Below are 18,723 nucleotides of genomic sequence, written 5' to 3' on the forward strand. Positions count from 1 at the left end.
GTCTGGCCCGCCCCTCAGGGTCTGGCCCCGCCCGCAGGCCCCGCCCCTCAGGGTCTGGCCCCGCCCCCGCCCCACCCTGGCGCGAAGCGGGCGGGCGGCGGCGCGGCGCATGCGCGGAGCGGTTCCCGCGTGTAGGGGCCGTTCGGGCGGCGGGTGAGCGGAGCCGTGAGGGCCGCGGGTGTCCGGGAAAGGGCTCCGGGAAAGGCCTGGAGCGGGAATTCCCCGGCCGGGAATGCTGCTGGGTGTGCCCCGCCGGTGTGCCCGCGGAGAGGCCGCTGCTCCTGGCAGCTTCTGTCACCTCCCGGTTGTGGCCTCGCCTGTTCTCGCTGTGTGGCCGCACCTGCCGGTCCGAAAGGCCGCTGTTAGGGAGGGCAGGAGGCTTTTCCCTTCCATCTCTGGATATTTCTGCAGGAAGCAGACAGAACTTTAAGCTACTGCAGGTTCTGAAGCCAGAAATAAGTATTTTACTCTGAGGTGCTTTGCATCTTCGTGATATTTCCCACCTTTTCCCAATTCTGTTCAGGAAAGAAGATGGCTCATCCCATCCCTCCCCCATTCCCATGCCCAGTCAAGCTTGGATATATAAAAGGAGACTCCCTGGAAGCTGATCTGCATGAGTATGTCAGGGAAGGGAACTGTGTGAAAGTCAAGAAGCTTCTGAAAAAAGGTAAAAGCTAAGTTTAGACAAGGCCTGGCAGAAAAAAAAATAGTTTTCCCTGTATTGTTTTATTTCTGGTAAGAAATGGTATACTGCTTGTAAAATCCATCGTTCTTAGTGAAATATATTAGCAAAATAATTTATAGCTGCCGATTTCCGTTAAGTGGAAATAGTTCTCGAATCAAAAAAATGTATTAAAATAAGTTAATTGTAAAGAGAACTCATATTTTATTAGTAAAGGGCTCATAAGGACGTGATTGAGGCATTGTAAAACTAAAATTCTGCGGGTCAGCTGTAGGAAAATTCTCTTTAAATAAGATTTTAGTTCGGATTGCCAAATTATTAAGATACAGTTTAGACCTTAAACATTTTGACAACTAGATTTGTAGCCACATAGGAACAGGGGATTTTGTACACGAAACCAAATACGGGGTGCAGTTTTGTTTCTGTTTTAGGATCCTGGATCTCAGTGGGTTGTGCTGGTCCAGAACTGCGCCTTCCCAGGGCGGGGCGGGGCTTAGCTGCGAGCGCGCCCCTGATTGGCCAGCAGGGCCGGAATATGCTAATCAAGGAGGCGTGTCCCGCACGCCGCCACGCGCGGCCGTTCCGCGGGGCGCGGGCGCTCCCGCCGGGCTCGGGGCGCGCTCCCGCGGCCGCGGGGGCTCGGCGGGGCCGCGCCGGCCGTTCCCGGGGCTCCCGGGGCGGGTGTCGGGGGCTCGCCGTGTGCTGAGTGCGGGTGTCGGGGCGTGGGGCGGGCGCTGTCGGCGGGGCTGAGTTAAGACTATACTTTCAGGGATCATTTCTGTAGTTGGTCACTAGAGGAGAGTGATCGCTCCTGACCGGCGTCACAAGCCACGAGGAGGAGCGGGGTGTTCTCTCCTGAGCGCGAAGCGGGCGGGCGGTGCTGCTTGTGCAGGGGCCGCTCGCCATTGATGACCGTTCCCGGCCTCCTTGTTGGGGCGTGGGAGGGAGAGAACACGGGCTGAGTGGTTTGTGATCCTCTTTTTTTTTCATGGTTAAAAGACAGTTATTAAGCAGTATTAGCGGCAGTTTTCTGCCCGCTCTGATTTAACTTTCTCCAGTATCCTGATTGCCCAAGTCCCATAATCACGATTTAGAAATCTCTCCAGGGATTAGGGACTGAGCCACTGCTCTGGCCAGCTGTGGTTGTGCTCGATAACCCTTCCAGAGAATAAATTTCCCCCAGTATCAAACCGAAACCTCCCCTGGTGCAGCCTGAGGCCGTTTCCTCCCATCCTGTCACTTGTTCCCTGGAGGAGACACAGCCCCCACCTGCCCAAGTCCTCCTTTCAGGCAGTTGCAGGGAGGGTGAAAGTCTCCCCTGAGGCTCCTTTTCTCCAGGCTGAGCCCCCCCAGCTCCCTCAACTCAGCGGGATTTCGCTCTTCATCAGATCTGTGCCCCTTCCCGAAATCTACTCCCTTCTCTGCACACACTGCAGCCCCTCAATGTCCTTCTGTTTGTGCCAAAACTGGACACAGGATTCGAGATGCGGCCTCACCAGTGCCAAATGCAGGGGACAGTCACTGCCCTGGTCGTGCTGGTCACACTATTGCCGGTACAAGCCACGTTCCATTGGCCTTCTGGGCCACCGGGGCACACTGCCGGCTCTTGTGCACCCACTATCGAGCGGCATTCCCAGATCCTTTTCCTCCGTGCAGCTTTCGAGCGACCCTTCCCAAAGAATGTAGCGTTGCGGGGTGTTCTTGTGACCTAATCAGCGAGGGACAGGGGACAAAGGAGAACCCGGTGGCGATTCTGCCGCCCGTGACGGGCCCCGGGCCCAGCGCCGGGCGCGGCGGCGGCGTCCCCGGCCGGAAAGGCGGGATAGGGGCGGAGCCTGGCGGGCGCTCATCTGATTGGCCAGCAGGGCCGGAATATGCTAATCAAGGGGGCGTGTCCCGCACGCCGCCACGCGCGGCCGTTCCGCGGGGCGCGGGCGCTCCCGGCGGGCTCGGGGCGCGCTCCCGCGGCCGCGGGGGCTCGGCGGGGCCGCGCCGGCCGTTCCCGGGGCTCCCGGGGCGGGGGTCGGGGGCTCGCCGTGTGCTGAGTGCGGGTGTCGGGGCGTGGGGCGGGCGCTGTCGGCGGGGCTGAGTTAAGACTATACTTTCAGGGATCATTTCTGTAGTTGGTCACTAGAGGAGAGTGATCGCTCCTGACCGGCGTCACAAGCCACGAGGAGGAGCGGGGTGTTCTCTCCTGAGCGCGAAGCGGGCGGGCGGTGCTGCTTGTGCAGGGGCCGCTCGCCATTGATGACCGTTCCCGGCCTCCTTGTTGGGGCTTGGGAGGGAGAGAACACGGGCTGAGTGGTTTGTGACCCTCTTTTTTATCATGGTTAAAAAACAGTTAATCATTAGCATTAGAGGTCTGTCAGCTCAGATTTGGTTGCCTCCAGTATCCTGACCCCCCAATTCCCATAATCACGATTTAGAAATCTCTCCAGGGATGGGGACTGACCCACTGCCCTGGCCAGCTGTGCTTGCCCTTGATAAACCCTTCCAGAGAATAAATTTCCCCCAGTATCAAACCGAAACCTCCCCTGGTGCAGCCTGAGGCCGTTTCCTCCCATCCTGTCACTTGTTCCCTGGAGGAGACACAGCCCCACCTGCCCAAGTCCTCATTTCAGGCAGTTGCAGGGAAGGTGAAAATCCACCCTGAGGCTCCTTTTCTCCAGGCTGAGCCCCCCCAGCTCCCTCAACTCAGCGGGATTTCGCTCTTCATCAGATCTGTGACCATTGCCGAAATCTGCTCCCTTCTCTGCACACACTGCAGCCCCTCAATGTCCTTCTGTTTGTGCCAAAACTGGACACAGGATTCGAGGTGCGCCTCACCAGTGCCAAATACAGGGACAGTCACTGCCCTGGTCGTGCTGGTCACACTATTGCCGGTACAAGCCACGTTCCATTGGCCTTCTGGGCCACCGGGGCACACTGCCCGCTCCTGTGCCCCCACTATCGAGCGGCATTCCCAGATCCTTTTCCTCCGTGCAGCCTTCGAGCGACTCTTCCCAAAGCCTGTAGCGTTGCGGGGTGTTCTTGTGACCTAATCAGCGAGGGACAGGGGACAAAGGAGAACCCGGTGGCGATTCGGCCTCCCGTGACGGGCCCCGGGCCCAGCGCCGGGCGCGGCGGCGGCGTCCCCGGCCGGAAAGGCGGGGTAGGGGCGGAGCCTGGCGGGCGCTCATCTGATTGGCCGGCAGGCCCGGAATATGCTAATCAAGGAGGCGTGTCCCACCCGCCGCCACGCGCGGCCGTTCCGCGGGGCGCGGGCGCTCCCGGCGGGCTCGGGGCGCGCTCCCGCGGCCGCGGGGGCTCGGCGGGGCCGCGCCGGCCGTTCCCGGGGCTCCCGGGGCGGGGGTCGGGGGCTCGCCGTGTGCTGAGTGCGGGTGTCGGGGCGTGGGGCGGGCGCTGTCGGCGGGGCTGGGTTAAGACTATACTTTCAGGGATCATTTCTGTAGTTGGTCACTAGAGGAGAGTGATCGCTCCTGACCGGCGTCACAAGCCACGAGGAGGAGCGGGGTGTTCTCTCCTGAGCGCGAAGCGGGCGGGCGGTGCTGCTTGTGCAGGGGCCGCTCGCCATTGATGACCGTTCCCGGCCTCCTTGTTGGGGCTTGGGAGGGAGAGAACACGGGCTGAGTGGTTTGTGACCCTCTTTTTATCATGGTTAAAAAAACAGATCTCACCCTTAAACCCTCAGCAGCTGGCTCAAGGCCTTTTATGTGGCTCATTCCCTCTGTGGGGGGCTCGGACTGTTTGGTACAGCAGAGCTCACACTGTGCTGCGGGTGCTGCCGACAATCACCGAGCCTCTCCGCATCACAACCAAATTATCCATTTTTTAATCGCTAATCGGCAGCTACAGTCAGGCAGCGAAGATTAAACAGGTGTATTGTGAATTTCGGGGGCTTTGCTGACAGTTTGTTTAAAGGAAAAAGGACGGCGATCCCCAGAGGAGCTGGACAGGTCCGCGGGACTGGGCGGTAACTGAGGGAAGGTCATTCCAGCCCTGGGACATCACAAGCATTGACCCACTGAGCACTGTGCATAACAACCCCCCGGCCCAAGTGGAGGGGAAACAGCACAAGGGACTGATCAGGGAAACGAGAGATACAACTAGTAAATAAGGGGTTGAGTGCTAATTAATAAAGCGATGCAATTTGTAAGCAATGAATGCTAACGCATTCCTAAAAATGTCTACATAAAGTCTTGACAATCGAGGAGCTGGCTTTTTGTGTGACCCACCCAAACTAGGATAAACCAACAAACTGGAATTAAAGCAACAAAAATCCCTCGCCTCGGTGCGTGAATGAGCTCTGCAAAATAGGGAACCAGCCGGCGCTCGGGATGAGCTGCCAAAGCGGGGTGGGGGAGAGGGCGAGCGGGTTGTGGCCAGCGAACCGCCGGGGCCGGGTGTCCGTGGAGCCGCCGGGTGTCCGTGGAACTGCCGGGGCTGGGTATCCGTGGAGTGCCGGGTGTCTGTGGAGCCGCCGCGTGTCCGTGGAGCTGCCGGGGCCGAGTGTCTGTGGAGCTTCTGGGGGCCGTTGTCTGTGCAGCCGCCCGGTGTCCGTGGAGCGGCCGGGTGTCTGTGGAGAGGCCGGGGCCGAGGGTCCGTGGAGCTGCCGGGGCTGGGTATCCGTGGAGCAGCTGAGGCCGAGTGTCCGTGAAGCCGCCGGGGCCCGGTGTTCGTGGAGCGACCGGGTGTCCGTGGGGCAGCCGGGGCCTGGTGTCCGTGGAGCCTCCGGGGTGTCCGTGAAGCCGCCGGGGCCGGGTGTCTGTGGAGCGGCCCAGTGTCCGTAGAGCCGCCGTGAGGGGATGGGGGCGGAGCTTCTCGCTGTCACCACAGCGCGGGCTCGGCGCGTCGGGCGGGGCTTAGCTTTGCGCGCCCCTGATTGGCCAATAGAGGCGGAATATGCTAATCAAGGGGGCGTGTCCCACACACCGCCACGCGCGGCCGTTCCGCGGGGCGCGGGCGCTCCCGCCGGGCTCGGGGCGCGCTCCCGCGGCCGCGGGGGCTCGGCGGGGCCGCGCCGGCCGTTCCCGGGGCTCCCGGGGCGGGGGTCGGGGGCTCGCCGTGTGCTGAGTGCGGGTGTCGGGGCGTGGGGCGGGCGCTGTCGGCGGGGCTGGGTTAAGACTATACTTTCAGGGATCATTTCTGTAGTTGGTCACTAGAGGAGAGTGATCGCTCCTGACCGGCGTCACAAGCCACGAGGAGGAGCGGGGTGTTCTCTCCTGAGCGCGAAGCGGGCGGGCGGTGCTGCTTGTGCAGGGGCCGCTCGCCATTGATGACCGTTCCCGGCCTCCTTGTTGGGGCGTGGGAGGGAGAGAACACGGGCTGAGTGGTTTGTGACCCTCCTTTTTTTATCATGGTTAAAAAACAGATTAGTTTCTGGTAATTAACCCGCTATTCTCCTAGATTATGCTCTTTATCTTCCCAGCTGATAATTCATTCCAGATCGGATTTAATAATTTAGCACAAAATCAAAGCAACCGAATATTGGTAATCACAAAGGTTTCTGACTGGAAAAGGCCCCACAAGCATCATCGAGTTCATCTCTTAAGCGAATGCCCCATGCAGGGATCGAACCCGCGACCTTGGCCTCTTTAGCACCGTGCTCTGAGCAATTAATAAAGAATAATTTACTTAATTATTAATTCTGTCCTCCTGTGTTATGTGTGCTCATCCATTCTCTACTTGTATATCCATCATTTGTACTTATACAGATGATGGATACATAGATATCCATATATATATATATATAAATAGATATATTTCCACATATAAAATATACACACTTATACATCCATGTCTCTAATTTAAACGTGTAAGTACATAGATATAAATACCCATAACTACATATAAGTCCTTACTAATTCCTTACACAACACCTAAAAGCACCATTTGTTACTTACACATCCTTTATTTAAAATCCTCGTGGACAAGCAGTGCTTTCCATCCTTTGAGAAAGTCACAAAAAAATAATAATTTGCTCCTTTTTTTTTCTTCTTTTTTCCCTTCAATTTCTGCTGCTGAATTTTCGTACCTGTGATGAAGCAACAAATTATTATTTCTTAATTATTTTTATTTTATTATTTTTATTTTATTATTTTATTATTTTTATTGTATTATTTTTATTTTATTATTTTTATTTTATTATTTTTATTTTATTATTTTTATTAAAATCTTCGGTTTCCTCACAGGAATTTTTGTTGATGCTGTGAATTCCATGGGCCAGACCTGTCTCTTCATTGCTGCACTGCTGGGGCTGGGTAAAATCGTGGACGTGCTGCTGGAATATGGCTCGGATGCCAATCAGTTAAGTATCAAACATTTATTTTTTTTAATAAAAAATTAATCTTTGACTGTGTTTAATCAATGTGAAACACAACATTCATAAATTAAGAAACGCTCAAGATGCACTTTGATATTTCATCCAAAGCTCCTCAGCGCTAAACAAATAAATAATTTCCCCATTTTTTTCATGCTTTATACCATTATTTAAGAATAAAACATTTCAACAACGCTGCTTTTTCCCCCTGCTGAACATTTATTTATTTTTTGCTGTTCCCCAGTCGCTGCTATGATGGGAGCACCCCGGTGCACGCCGCTGCTTTCTCAGGGAACCAGTGGATCCTCAGCAAGTTACTGGATGAAGGGGGAGACCTCAGAGTCCACGACAAGGAGGGGAAAACTCCCCAGGTGTGGGCTTTGTCAGCCAGCAAGGACAGCAGTGCTCAGGTATTTGTGTGTGTGGAAAGGCTGATTTATTGACAGCAATATTGATTTAAAATTCTTCTTCCCCCGTTATCACAACGCTCCTCTCAAAAAAAAAGAAAACGCGAAATTAACAATTTTTCTGCTGGGTGAAGTTTCGAATTTTGTCTCGTGTTTGAAGTCAGCTTTTCTTCTATTTTCATGTCATTGATTTAAAAATTTCCCGTTATCACAACGCTCCTCTCAAAAAAAAAGAAAACCCAAAATTAACAATTTTTCTGCTGGGTGAAGTTTTGAATTTTGTCTCGTGTTTGAAGTCAGCTTTTCTTCCCATTTTCATGTCATTGATTTTCTTTAAGGTTTTGGTTTTTTTATTTGTTTGTGGTTTGTTTGGGTTTTTTTTGTGTGTTTTTTTTTGTGTTTTGTTTTGTTTTATTTTGTTTGGTTTTTTTTGTTGTGTTTTTTTTTTGTTTGTTTGTTTGTTTTGTTGGTTTTTTTTGGTTTTTTTCTGTTCATGCATTTCTCAAAACACCCATTTCCATATTATTACAAGCAACCGCTTATTTTTCCATCATCCCCTGATTCATACATTTTTTTCTTATTTTGATATGTTTTTCAGATGTTTTTTATTTTGAGATTTTTTTCTTCTTCTTCTTCTTCTAAAGCCTTAAATTATTGTGTTTTTTTCCCTCCTGCTGCTGCCCAGATGCTGGAGTTTATCCAGCAGTGCACCCTGCACATGCAGGCTGCCATTTGGAACCTTCCCTCTGACCTGCTCAGGAAAGTCTCCTCCTCAAAGGCCTTGATCTGCAGCCCCTCCAGGTTTGGTGGCCTTGTCCAAGGGTAAAGAGGTTTTTTACTTCCATTTTATGTCATTTTAACCTTATTTTAAATTTTTAAATAATTATTTTAAATTATTTACTTATTTTAAAAGCCTATTTTAAAAATAGCAGGTTCTTTTTGCCAAGAGCAGATTTAAGTCCGCTGTGATTAATTTTATTTCTGTTGTGACAGTTCTAAATGAAAATTTGATAGTTCTAAATTTCTGTGTCTTATTATTTAAACTCCTTATTAATTTTATTTTAAAATAAAAAGCCTATTTTAAAATAAAAAGGCTGTATTAAAATTAGCAGGTTCTGGTATCTTTTTGCCAAGAGCAGATTTAAGTCCTGTGTGATTAATCTTATTTCTGTTGTGACAGTTCTAAATAAAAATTTGATAGTTGTAAATATCTCTGCTTTATTATTTAAACTCCTATTACTTTTATTTTAAAATAAAAAGGCTATTTTAAAATTAGCAGGTTCTTGTATCTTTTTGTCAATAGCAGATTTACATCCACTGTGATTAATTTTATTTCTGTTGTGGCAGTTCTAAATAAAAATTTGATAGTTCTAAATTTCTATTTTTTTTCTAAATATTTTATTTTAAAAATAATAAAGAGTTTAATTAATAAACTTAATTGTTTAAGAAGTTTTATTAATTAAACTCTTGAATTCAGCATCAAAAGCACTGGATTTTAGTAGCATTAAAGTGGTAGCATAAAGTAGTTTGGGTTTTTGACTTTTTAAGGACTTTTTAAGTTTTTTTTGACCTTTTTTAAGGTCTTTGCAGATCTTTTTCGGGGAGATGTTCCCAACTGTTTCAGGAGTTTTTGTGTCAGATACATATTGGGAAAAAACACAGATTTGTGATATGAAAAAGCAGTGCAGGATATACAATTTGTGTATATATATATTTATTTATTGGTTATCTCGCTTTAAATAAATAAATACCATAAAAGTGCATCTAACAAATTATGAGCAGCACAATAATTTGGAATTTTAACATCCACATTATGTGTGTGGGACCAGTTAAATGCAGGATTCTGGCAAAAATTCTGCTTTTTTTTCCCCTCTCTCTGTATCCAAGCCTTGGAATCAATAACTTCCTTTTATTACTTTTGTTTTTTGGAGTTTAGAAACGCTGAGAACCCTCTGGGCAAATTACTGAAAGGACAACCCAGCGTGGCCAAGAACATTTACAGCTTCGGGTTTGGGAAGGTAAGATGCTGTGGGTGGGAATTTTCTGATATTTATTATATTAGAAATAGATATTAGAATATTCCTCACAGTAATTATCCCACCTATGCTACTTTTAACTTCCAGTGCATTCTTATTTCTGCTGAAAAATGGGAAAAAACCCCAAAGAGCACAAATATTGATACCCTTTGATGGTTGAACTGTAGAACAGCAGAAATTCCTGTTAAATGTCACTTGTGGAACATCCCAGGGCTGTTCAAAATTTTGATTTCCCCCTGATTTTTCACATTTCCCAGTGATGTTTTCCCTGGCAGTGATCACACTCAGGCTGTCCATGATGCTGCTGCTGGATTTTGGGAGCTGCTGGATTTTCCTTTTTGCTGATGATTTCCCCTGTTTCAGTTCTGTCTCACAGGCAGTGGCCACCTGGGCTACCTGGCCTCTCTCCCCATCATTGGGGACAAAGATGTGGTTCAGGCTGATGATGAACCAGCATTTTCTTACCACGTGGGGCCCTACATGACCATGACCAAGTAAGTGGGGATTTAAAATCAATTAAAATTCAAAATAAGTAAATAATAAGGAGTAAATTAGATTTTTAGCCCTTTTTTTTTTCTTACACTCCCATAGCAAATTGCTGTACCAGGGTGATTTTTTGTGTCTGTTCTGTATTTATTCCCTATTTCCTGCTTGCACCTTGTTTTCTGCTGTTCATTGATTAATATCTGAGTCAGACTGATGTCAGAACAAACCCCACAAGCAATATTTACCCAATTATGGCTAATCACTGCTGGCAGGGTTTCAATATTGATCCCTCTGTGCTAGGAAATAACGTGTGGGGTGGCACAGATTGTGTTTGTTCAGCTTTTAATTCCTGTACATCTTAATCCAGGGTATCCTCTGGATATCCAGGAGTGCAGGAAATAAAATATGGTGAAATAAATGAGAGTTGCAAGGGCAGGCTGAGCATTTATTTGTTTGAAATCTTTGATGTCGTGTAATTGTTGTAATTGTTGGTAATAATTTGATATTGCAAGTAGCCAGTTATTTTTCCAACAGCCCCTGATTTATGATTTTGAAATGGTTTTTATTCTTCTGAAAGCCTAAATTGTTGGTATTGTCTAATTATTGTGTGTTCAGCGAGTGGTTGTGTCTCAGAGGCAGCCAGAGAATTAAGAAATTGGTGATTTAACATCCCCAAAACTCTGATTTCTGTCACTGCTGGCCTTTGGTGAAGGGAATTCCTTGTGGAAGGGGCAAGATTTTGGGCAGTGAGCCTTTCCTGCTCCATCAGCCTTCATCAGGATGAGTTTAAAAGAGCAGAACCCTCAAATTTCAATCCCTGCCAGCGGGAAGAAGGCAACAAACACCAGAACACCCCAAAATTCTTGCTGAATAACCAAATAACCAATAATAAATAAATATCTATTATTTATTAATAAAATAAAATAATAAATAAATAAATAAATAAGCAAAGAAAAGCAGGGAAAACAAAATTTAAAAAATAAACAAAATTAAATAAATAAATTATAAATAAATAAATTTTAAAAAAAGGTAAAACACTGCTGGAAACATCATCTGGTCCAAATTCCTCTTGTTTTTTTTTTTTGCAGCTTGATGTGGGGAGGCAGCAGAGTGACAGTGAAGGAGCTGAGCCTGCAGCCCCAGCAGAGCAGCTGGAAACTGCACCTGGCTGATCTTCTCCTGGCAGAGCAGGAGCACTGCAGGTGGGACAGGGGTCTGCAGGGGTGGCAGGAGTGGGATTTGCCTTGGGAGCAATGGGATTTATCCCGGGAGCAATGGGATTTACCCCAGGAGCAATGGGATTTACCCCTGGAGCAATAGGATTTACCTGGGGAGGAATGGGATTTACCCCAGAGCAATGGGATTTACCCCGGGAGCAATGGGATTTACCCTGGGAGCAATGGGATTTACCTGGAGAGCAATGGGATTTACCCCGGGAGCAATGGGATTTACCTGGAGAGCGATGGGATTTACCTGGGGAGGAATGGGATTTACCTGGGGAGCAATGGGATTTACCTGGAGAGCAATGGGATTTACCCCAGAGCAATGGGATTTACCTGGAGAGCAATGGGATTTACCCCGGGAGCAATGGAATTTACCCTAGAGCAATGGGATTTGCCCCAGGAGCAATGGGATTTATCCCGGGAGCAATGGGATTTGCCTTAGGAGCAATGGGATTTACCCCGGGAGCAATGGGATTTACCCCAGAGCAATGGGATTTGCCCCAGGAGCAATGGGATTTACCCCAGAGCAATGGGATTTACCTTGGGAGCAATGGGATTTACCTGGGGAGGAATGGGATTTGCCCCAGGGGCAATGGGATTTATCCCAGGAGCAGTGGGAATTTACCTTACCCTGATTTTTTCAGCCTCTTGATGTTTTATATTTTTTTACTGGAGTTTCCACCTGTTGTAACATCAACACAAAGTGATGATTTTGAAAAACTGTCTATTCCTTCCTGGGGGAAGGAAAAATTGATAGATTTTTCTAGTGGGGTCAACCTCATCCTCCAATCCTTGATCAAACTCCAAAGACTATGTAAAGTCAAAATCCCAAATAAACTTCCTTTTATTTTTGTTCTCACAACCTGACTGGGTGAGTGTGGTTCCTTCATCTCAGATTTGCTTTGCAAAATTACTTTTTTTTTCTTTTTTTCCATCTTCCTTTGCAGCAAACTCCGGCACCCTCACCTGCTGCAGCTGATGTCTGTCTGTCTGTCCAGCGACCTGGAGAAAACTCGTTTGGTCTATGAGAGGGTTCACTTTGGTTCTCTCTACAGCATCCTCCACGAAAGGGTAACTGCAAGGCTTGAGTTTTAAATAATAAATAATCAAAAATTTAGTGACTCCCTCGAGAGCAAAAAATCCTCAGTCTGTATCTGAGTTTCTGCTTCTTTTGCTTATTTTTTAACTCAATTTATCCGTGTTTTATTGTTGTCATTTGAGCTTTTTAAGGTGCTGTTGGTTTGGAGGACCAGATTTTTTTTCTCTATTAAGAACAAAAAAAACAAACAAAAAAAACCCCCAAAAAAACCCCAACCAACCAAACAAAAAAAACCCAAAAAAACCCAAACCAAAACAAAAAAACAACAACAAAAAAAACCCCCAAAAAAATCAACCAAACAAAAAATCCCAAAAAAAACCCCCCAAAAAAACCCAACAAAAAACCAAACAAATGAACAAAAAAAAAAAAAAAACACCCCAAAAAAACCCCAACCAACCAAACAAAAAAAAAACCCAAAAAAACCCAAACCAAAACAAAAAAAAACCAACAAAAAAAACCCCCAAAAAAATCAACCAAACAAAAAAATCCCATAAAAACCCCCCAAAAAAACCCAACAAAAAACCAAACAAATGAACAACAACAAAAAAAACCCAAAAAAAAGACAAAAAATTAATTTCCTCTTTTTTCCTCCAATAAATTCCACATTTGCCACCTTCTGCAACAAAAAAATAACCCCAATAAATAAGAATAACTTACATCAAATTTGCCTTCCGCAGCGAAAAATAACCGCAATAAATAAGAATAACTTTCTCTCGTGTCAAATTTAAAAAACCTGCCATGCAAATTTGATGCCATTTTTAAAATATATTTTTTTTTATTTTTATTTTTTATTTTATTTTTAAAAATTTATTTATTTTTTTAATTTTTTAAAAAAATTTATTTTATTTTATTTTATTTTTATTTTATTTTTATTTTATTTTATTTTGTTTTTTTTTTCCCCAGCGTGCAGAGTTCCCAGTGCTGCAGACAGAGACCCTCCTGCACGTCCTGCTGCAGGTGGTGGACGCTCTGCGTTTCCTGCACTCCCGGGGCTTTATCCACCGCTCCCTCTCCTCCCACTCCATCCAAATCGTGTCCTCTGGGGAGGCCAAGCTCTGCAACCTGGAGTACATGATAGAGAGGTGAGAAACTCCCTCTGAATTCAACACCCAACACTTTGTTAGTCTGGTGGCAATTAAATGCCAACAATCAATATTTTTTCTCATCTCAGTAAATTGTTACTGAAATTATCCCCCTAGATTGTAGAATATTATTTTTTTCCTGTGTTCTTTGTTGGGTTGTTTGTAAAGCTCCTCTTGGGAAAAGTTCAGCTTTTTAAATTTAGTTCTTTTTTATTGTAAAGCTGTTAAAGGAGGTGTTGCTTTCTCCAGAAAATCTTTGCCAAAAAGACATTTTACTGCACGTTTCTATTTGCAAACACGCCCTGAACCTTTTACATATTAAACTACCTGAAACTTTTACATATTAAACAAAAAGCTGTAGCACACTCAGGTGTTTAATTCCTAAATATAAACCTCGTAGTTGAACGTGTTGTATGTCCTAATTTACAATTTTTTCCCCTTTTTTTGCAGCAGGGACAGTGGAGAGCACAGCGACCTGACCCGAATTCCTGTCCCAGTCCAGCTGTTCCGCTGGTGTTCCCCTGAAATAATCCTGGAGAAACCTGGCACAGTGAAATCAGATGTTTACAGCTTTTGTGCAGTGCTGCAGGAGGCCTTGACAGGTGAAATCACAGCTTTGAGCTGAGCTGGTTGAACTTAAAAATTAAACCAGGCAAAAAAACCCACCCAAATATTAATAACAATAACAAAGATTATTGAGAATTCCTGTAAAAATGTGACCAGGAAATTTAAAATTGGGTGGCTAAAGGATGAAATTAATGGTGATATTGGAGAAATACAGTGGTTTTCTCCTGATTATTTTTCTTCTTCCTCCCAGCACAGCAAAACATTCAGTTAAATCTTTTCACTGCTAAAAACAAGCTTGTGCAGCTTTTATGTTTTTGATCTCAGTGATAACTTAGCGATAAATTATTATTATTCTATTATTATAATGTATTATTGCTGTTATTACAGCTGATGTGTGTTCTGTGTTCACTTTTTGACTATTCTGGCAGTGAAATGGGATAAACAATTATTCCAAAAATTAATCCAAATGAAGAATCCAGATCAGGGTTGTTTGCAGTGTCACTCTCTAAATATTTCTGTCTCATCTCCCTTAAAAGCATCCAGTGTTGGAATCAGACAGGGAGGAGATGCCAGTGCTTGGTTTTAGTTGCAAATTAGGGAATAGATGTGGAATAATGTAATTTTTTAAAAAAAATTCCATTAACATTAATACACAACTAGTGACATGAAGTTCTGTGCTTGTGTCTTGCAGAGAGCCCTCCCTGGAAAGGTGTGGAAGACTCGGCTGTGCAGCAGCTCGTCCTCTCAGGGGGGCAGCTGGAGGCAGATGTCAGGCTCCCCCTGCTCTATTATGATCTTGTCAAGGCAGGGCTGGAACCCAAGCAGAGGAACCGCTCCATGAAACTCCAGGATATTCAATATATCCTGAAAAATGACTTAAAGGTGATGATTTCCAGCATCCTCATCTTTGCTGGATGTGCTGTGTCCAGTCAGATCTGAGTTCTGCTCTAATCTAGAGGAGTGATCCAACACTCAGTGTTGTGCTCATGGGGCTGAGCCCTCTCAGGAGAGCAGACAGAGACACAAAACTCTCAAATATAATTGTATTTTATTCCTTGTTTTGTTTTGTTTCACAGGATTTGGTTAAGTCTGAAGGTGGCCACGCTGGCGGGATGCTCAAAGCACAGAGATCTGCTGTTCTTGCAGATGTGAATATCTGCTGGGCATCAGCTTTTAGCTTCCAGAAGAGAACAAGAGTGGAATTCCAGGAAAAAGAGATAAGCAAGGCTGGTGAGTTTCTTGGAGCTGGATGTCTCTGTGTCCTTCATGTGTTCCTCAGCCCACAACAGTCTGACATAAACCACTCAAGTGTAAATCAGTAAATCAGTAAAATGGGAGCACTCACAGGTTTTATGATGTAGATTGAAGATAGGAAGCAGTTGGCTTTGGATTTTAGCTACCACATTTAGCTATTATTATTAAAATCAAATTTAAAAATTACATTAAATGTAATAAATATAATAAATAAATGTAATAAATGTAATAAACTGTAATAAATTAATGTAGACTCGAGACTCTAAATCTGCTTTGTTCAGGCACAGCTTTCAGCAGAGATGTCAAACACTGCTGAGGGAATATCTAAATTTCCAAAATTAACTCCTCAACGTGCAATAGCAGCCTGGCTGTGGCATTTCTGGAGAAATGATTTAATATTTCAAATTGAATTTTTTCAGGTAGTTTTTCTGCCCCAAACGACTGTGTTTCCCCCAAGGAGAGCAGCTCTTTGGTGGTGCAGGAGGCATCAGGCAGTGCAGAGCCTGCACAGGACAGAAGTCCAGATGTCTCCTCTGAAGTGCAGACAGGAGTTTCCCACTCCAGTGAGAGTGATGTGGATGGGAGCCTGTGCAGCTTTGAGAGGAATGAAATCCTGGCCAGTTACCCAGAAGGTCCCCAAGAGTTCCTGGAAGGAGGATCTGGGTTAGGCCAAGCTCTGACGGAGGCAGAAAGGCAGGAAAAGGAGGGAGAGCAGAGCCAGTGGGAGGATGAGGAGGCATCCTCCAGGTCCACCACGGGCTTCACTGGAGAGGAGGAGGAAGAGGAGGAGGAAGAAGAAGAAAGGGTGAGAGAAGCCCCTGCCCTGCTCCAGGTGAGAGGAGATGCTGGCAGGAGGCTGAGCAGCCCTTCCCAGGGCGAGCTGCTCATCAGCAAATGCGCCCTGAACCTGAAGATCATGCAGAGCATGCTGCAGCAGGCAGGAGACTCCCTGAGCAGGACAGAGGAGAAGCTGGACAGGATGAAGGCTGTGGGGAAGCAGAAGAAGCTGCTCCAGGAGATCAGGATGAATCTCCATCCTGAGGAAAGTTCTCAGGGAGGACACTGGGATGGATCTGATGCTGTTTCCCAGGATACTGATGAGGATTTTTCTGGAGATGAGATTTTTTTATACAAGGCTGTAGGTCCACCATCCAGGGACTACATTCCACCCACAATAACGTGTCAGGCACCAGGCAGAGACAACTCCCAGGCTGTTCCCAGGACAGCCAAGCAAAGAGAGGCAATTCAGAGTGAGAAATGGAAGAGCAAAATTACAACCAACCATCATGATCCAGGCCTGGATGATGAAATGAGCCTAAACCAGGAGGTAAAGTGTTGAGCAGGGGGGCTGGTTATCATTTCTGTGTTCCTTAGCAGGCAGAGAGATGCAGGGATGGCTGGTGGCCAAGGGGAGGGATGAATCTGTCCTTTAAAATGCATCCATGTGTATTATGGACAGGAATGAAAACAGCTCAGCAGTGCTGTTGTGTTGTTTCCTTTTTCTCCCCACTCCTCCCAGCACAGTACTGATCCAGTGGCTCAGGGTGGAGTTAAAATCCAAATTTTGCACTAAAATAGATTTGGGAGTCTCAGGGAAAAGGCCAGTGGAGAAAATATTTTTGTTTGTGTTGAGGCTTAAGCTGTTATTGGAAGGGCTTCTGGATCACTGTCATCATTAAACACATGGAGCAAAGAGAAAGAGAGAAATTCAAGCACATCTCCTGTGGGGATAATCTTGAGTCATTCAGGTCCACTCATCCCCCTGGAAGCTGCATGTTTTCATTGCCTGCCTGCACCTTAAACCTGCTATAGATCCAGGGCAGAGTTTTTGCCAGACTGAGCCCTGGACTTGTCATCCTTTCTCCCGAGCAGAGCAACTAAAATATAACTGAGGGGATCAAGTTTGTGAGAGCTGTCCTGTTGTCAGGCAGTGATGAGCAGAGTGCCCAGTGTGTGCTGAATCACGGCTCCTTGGACTCATTTCAGCATTTCCTCCCACACGTGTCTGCGAGACGCCAAAAAAAGTTCAACTTGCAGTGTCAGGGAGGAGCTGATTCACATCCTGCAGCGAGAGGGGGAGAGGAGAAGTGGTGAGTTCTGATCTTATTTACACAAGAGTTAATTCTGACAGATTCATCTGGAGAGAGAGAGAGAGAGAGGCTCTGCCAGAAGGAGGCACATCAGGATCAGGGCTGGCATTAAATGTTTTTCAGGAAGGCAAAAAGCCATCTGTAGAGAGAGGAGCCTGCTGTGAGTCACTGTCAGCTGCAGAGCTGCTGTGACAGGGGGCACTTTGTGTGAAAAAGTGGCAAAAAAAGATCCCACGTGCCCTCTGGGATGGAGGTCAGTGATCCAAAACTGTACAAGGAGAGCAATCTGGGAAGATAATGATAAAGGTGGTTCTCCTCTCTGGGCACAGCCTCCTTCAGTTCCCAGTAGAAATAGTTTTAATGACATCTCTTTGTGGGTTTAAAGCATGAATGGGAAGCACACGTTGAAATTATCTGGCAAAAGTTGTGTAGATTCAGGTTGGGAAGAGGGGACAGGCACTTCTTTCAGTGTTTGGTCAAATCAGGAAAACTGTTGGAGTTTTAAAATTAATCCATGATCCGTTTGGATCAGAGAGAACCTCTTGGTGAAGGTTAAAACAGGAATATTCCAGGTGCTGCTGACATGGTCAGTGAAGGTCAGGGAGTGAACTCTGGTGGGAGAATCATCATTATCCAGATCTAAAATTGTGATCCCTTCAATCAAACAACCCCCACACCATCCACGGTGTGTTTTTGGAGCTGCAGAATTGAATGTACAGCTCGTCTGGTTGATCCAGAATAGACCTAAATAATTGTCTGTGCTTTTCCAAGTTTCTGGCAGCTCAATCTGCTGGTTCTGCTGGGTTGTTAAAAGGCTGAGAGCACACGTTCTCTAATTAATGTTAAAACAACTTGGAGCCTTTTCCTGGCTGGGGAATACTTTGACACAACATGCTGGTGCTCTTAAAAGGAGTTTGTGCATTTCACAATCATCCATTGCAGGTGCCATTCAAAACCAAGGGCTGAGTTCTGCAGCAGAAAAAGCAGCGAGAAGAGGAGGGTGATGCAGTCGGGGTGGAGAAGTGAGTAAATCAGAATTAAATCAGTGTTAAATCAGTGTTAAATCAGTGTTAACTCAGCATTAATATCAGAAATCTTGCTGCAGTGTGCAGTGCATTAAACTCAGCACACCAGAAAAGGTCTCTGTGCTTTAATTGCTGCAGCTCTGTGAGATTGTTCTGGGGTGGGATCCAAGTGAGTCTTGCACATTCTGGGCATAAAATAATCCCAGGCACGTTGAGGTGGTTTGGTTTGTGGAGCTGAAGGGGTTTCCAGCCTGGTTTTGGAGAGTTTGTGGGTTCAGGGAGGGCAGTGCCCAGTGGATGGCAGCACAGGCCTGGATATAATAGAGAACCAAACTGACAAAACCTGTTCTTGCAGAGAGACTTGTCCATGGCAATTTGTGCAGGTTTGAAGGTTTGTTTAAAATGGAAGGAAGTGTTCAGCTCTTGGTCCTAACCTGAGCATTCCCAAGCCTT

General features: G+C 46.4%; 1 protein-coding gene across 1 annotated transcript in view; it reads left to right on the forward strand.

Moving 5' to 3' along the window:
• Positions 1-129: 129 nt before the first annotated feature.
• The window catches only part of TEX14 (testis expressed 14, intercellular bridge forming factor), a gene marked incomplete at its 3' end in the record, with an annotated part of 31,162 nt that continues 12,568 nt past the window's right edge, over positions 130-18,723 (forward strand). Inside the window, exons 1-17 of the mRNA XM_083875301.1 lie at positions 130-153; positions 524-667; positions 6,874-6,988; positions 7,246-7,411; positions 8,094-8,230; positions 9,345-9,426; positions 9,808-9,938; positions 11,019-11,132; positions 12,101-12,224; positions 13,156-13,334; positions 13,785-13,936; positions 14,593-14,783; positions 14,978-15,131; positions 15,575-15,848; positions 15,903-16,482; positions 17,142-17,245; positions 18,188-18,267. Of these exons, the coding sequence (XP_083731427.1) occupies positions 532-667; positions 6,874-6,988; positions 7,246-7,411; positions 8,094-8,230; positions 9,345-9,426; positions 9,808-9,938; positions 11,019-11,132; positions 12,101-12,224; positions 13,156-13,334; positions 13,785-13,936; positions 14,593-14,783; positions 14,978-15,131; positions 15,575-15,848; positions 15,903-16,482; positions 17,142-17,245; positions 18,188-18,267 (2,719 nt within the window). The 5' untranslated portion in view covers positions 130-153; positions 524-531. The remainder of the gene's footprint in view (positions 154-523; positions 668-6,873; positions 6,989-7,245; positions 7,412-8,093; positions 8,231-9,344; positions 9,427-9,807; positions 9,939-11,018; positions 11,133-12,100; positions 12,225-13,155; positions 13,335-13,784; positions 13,937-14,592; positions 14,784-14,977; positions 15,132-15,574; positions 15,849-15,902; positions 16,483-17,141; positions 17,246-18,187; positions 18,268-18,723) is intronic.

Source organism: Zosterops lateralis (genome assembly GCF_965231275.1).
Source record: "Zosterops lateralis genome assembly, chromosome: 19".
Lineage (NCBI taxonomy): Eukaryota > Metazoa > Chordata > Aves > Passeriformes > Zosteropidae > Zosterops > Zosterops lateralis.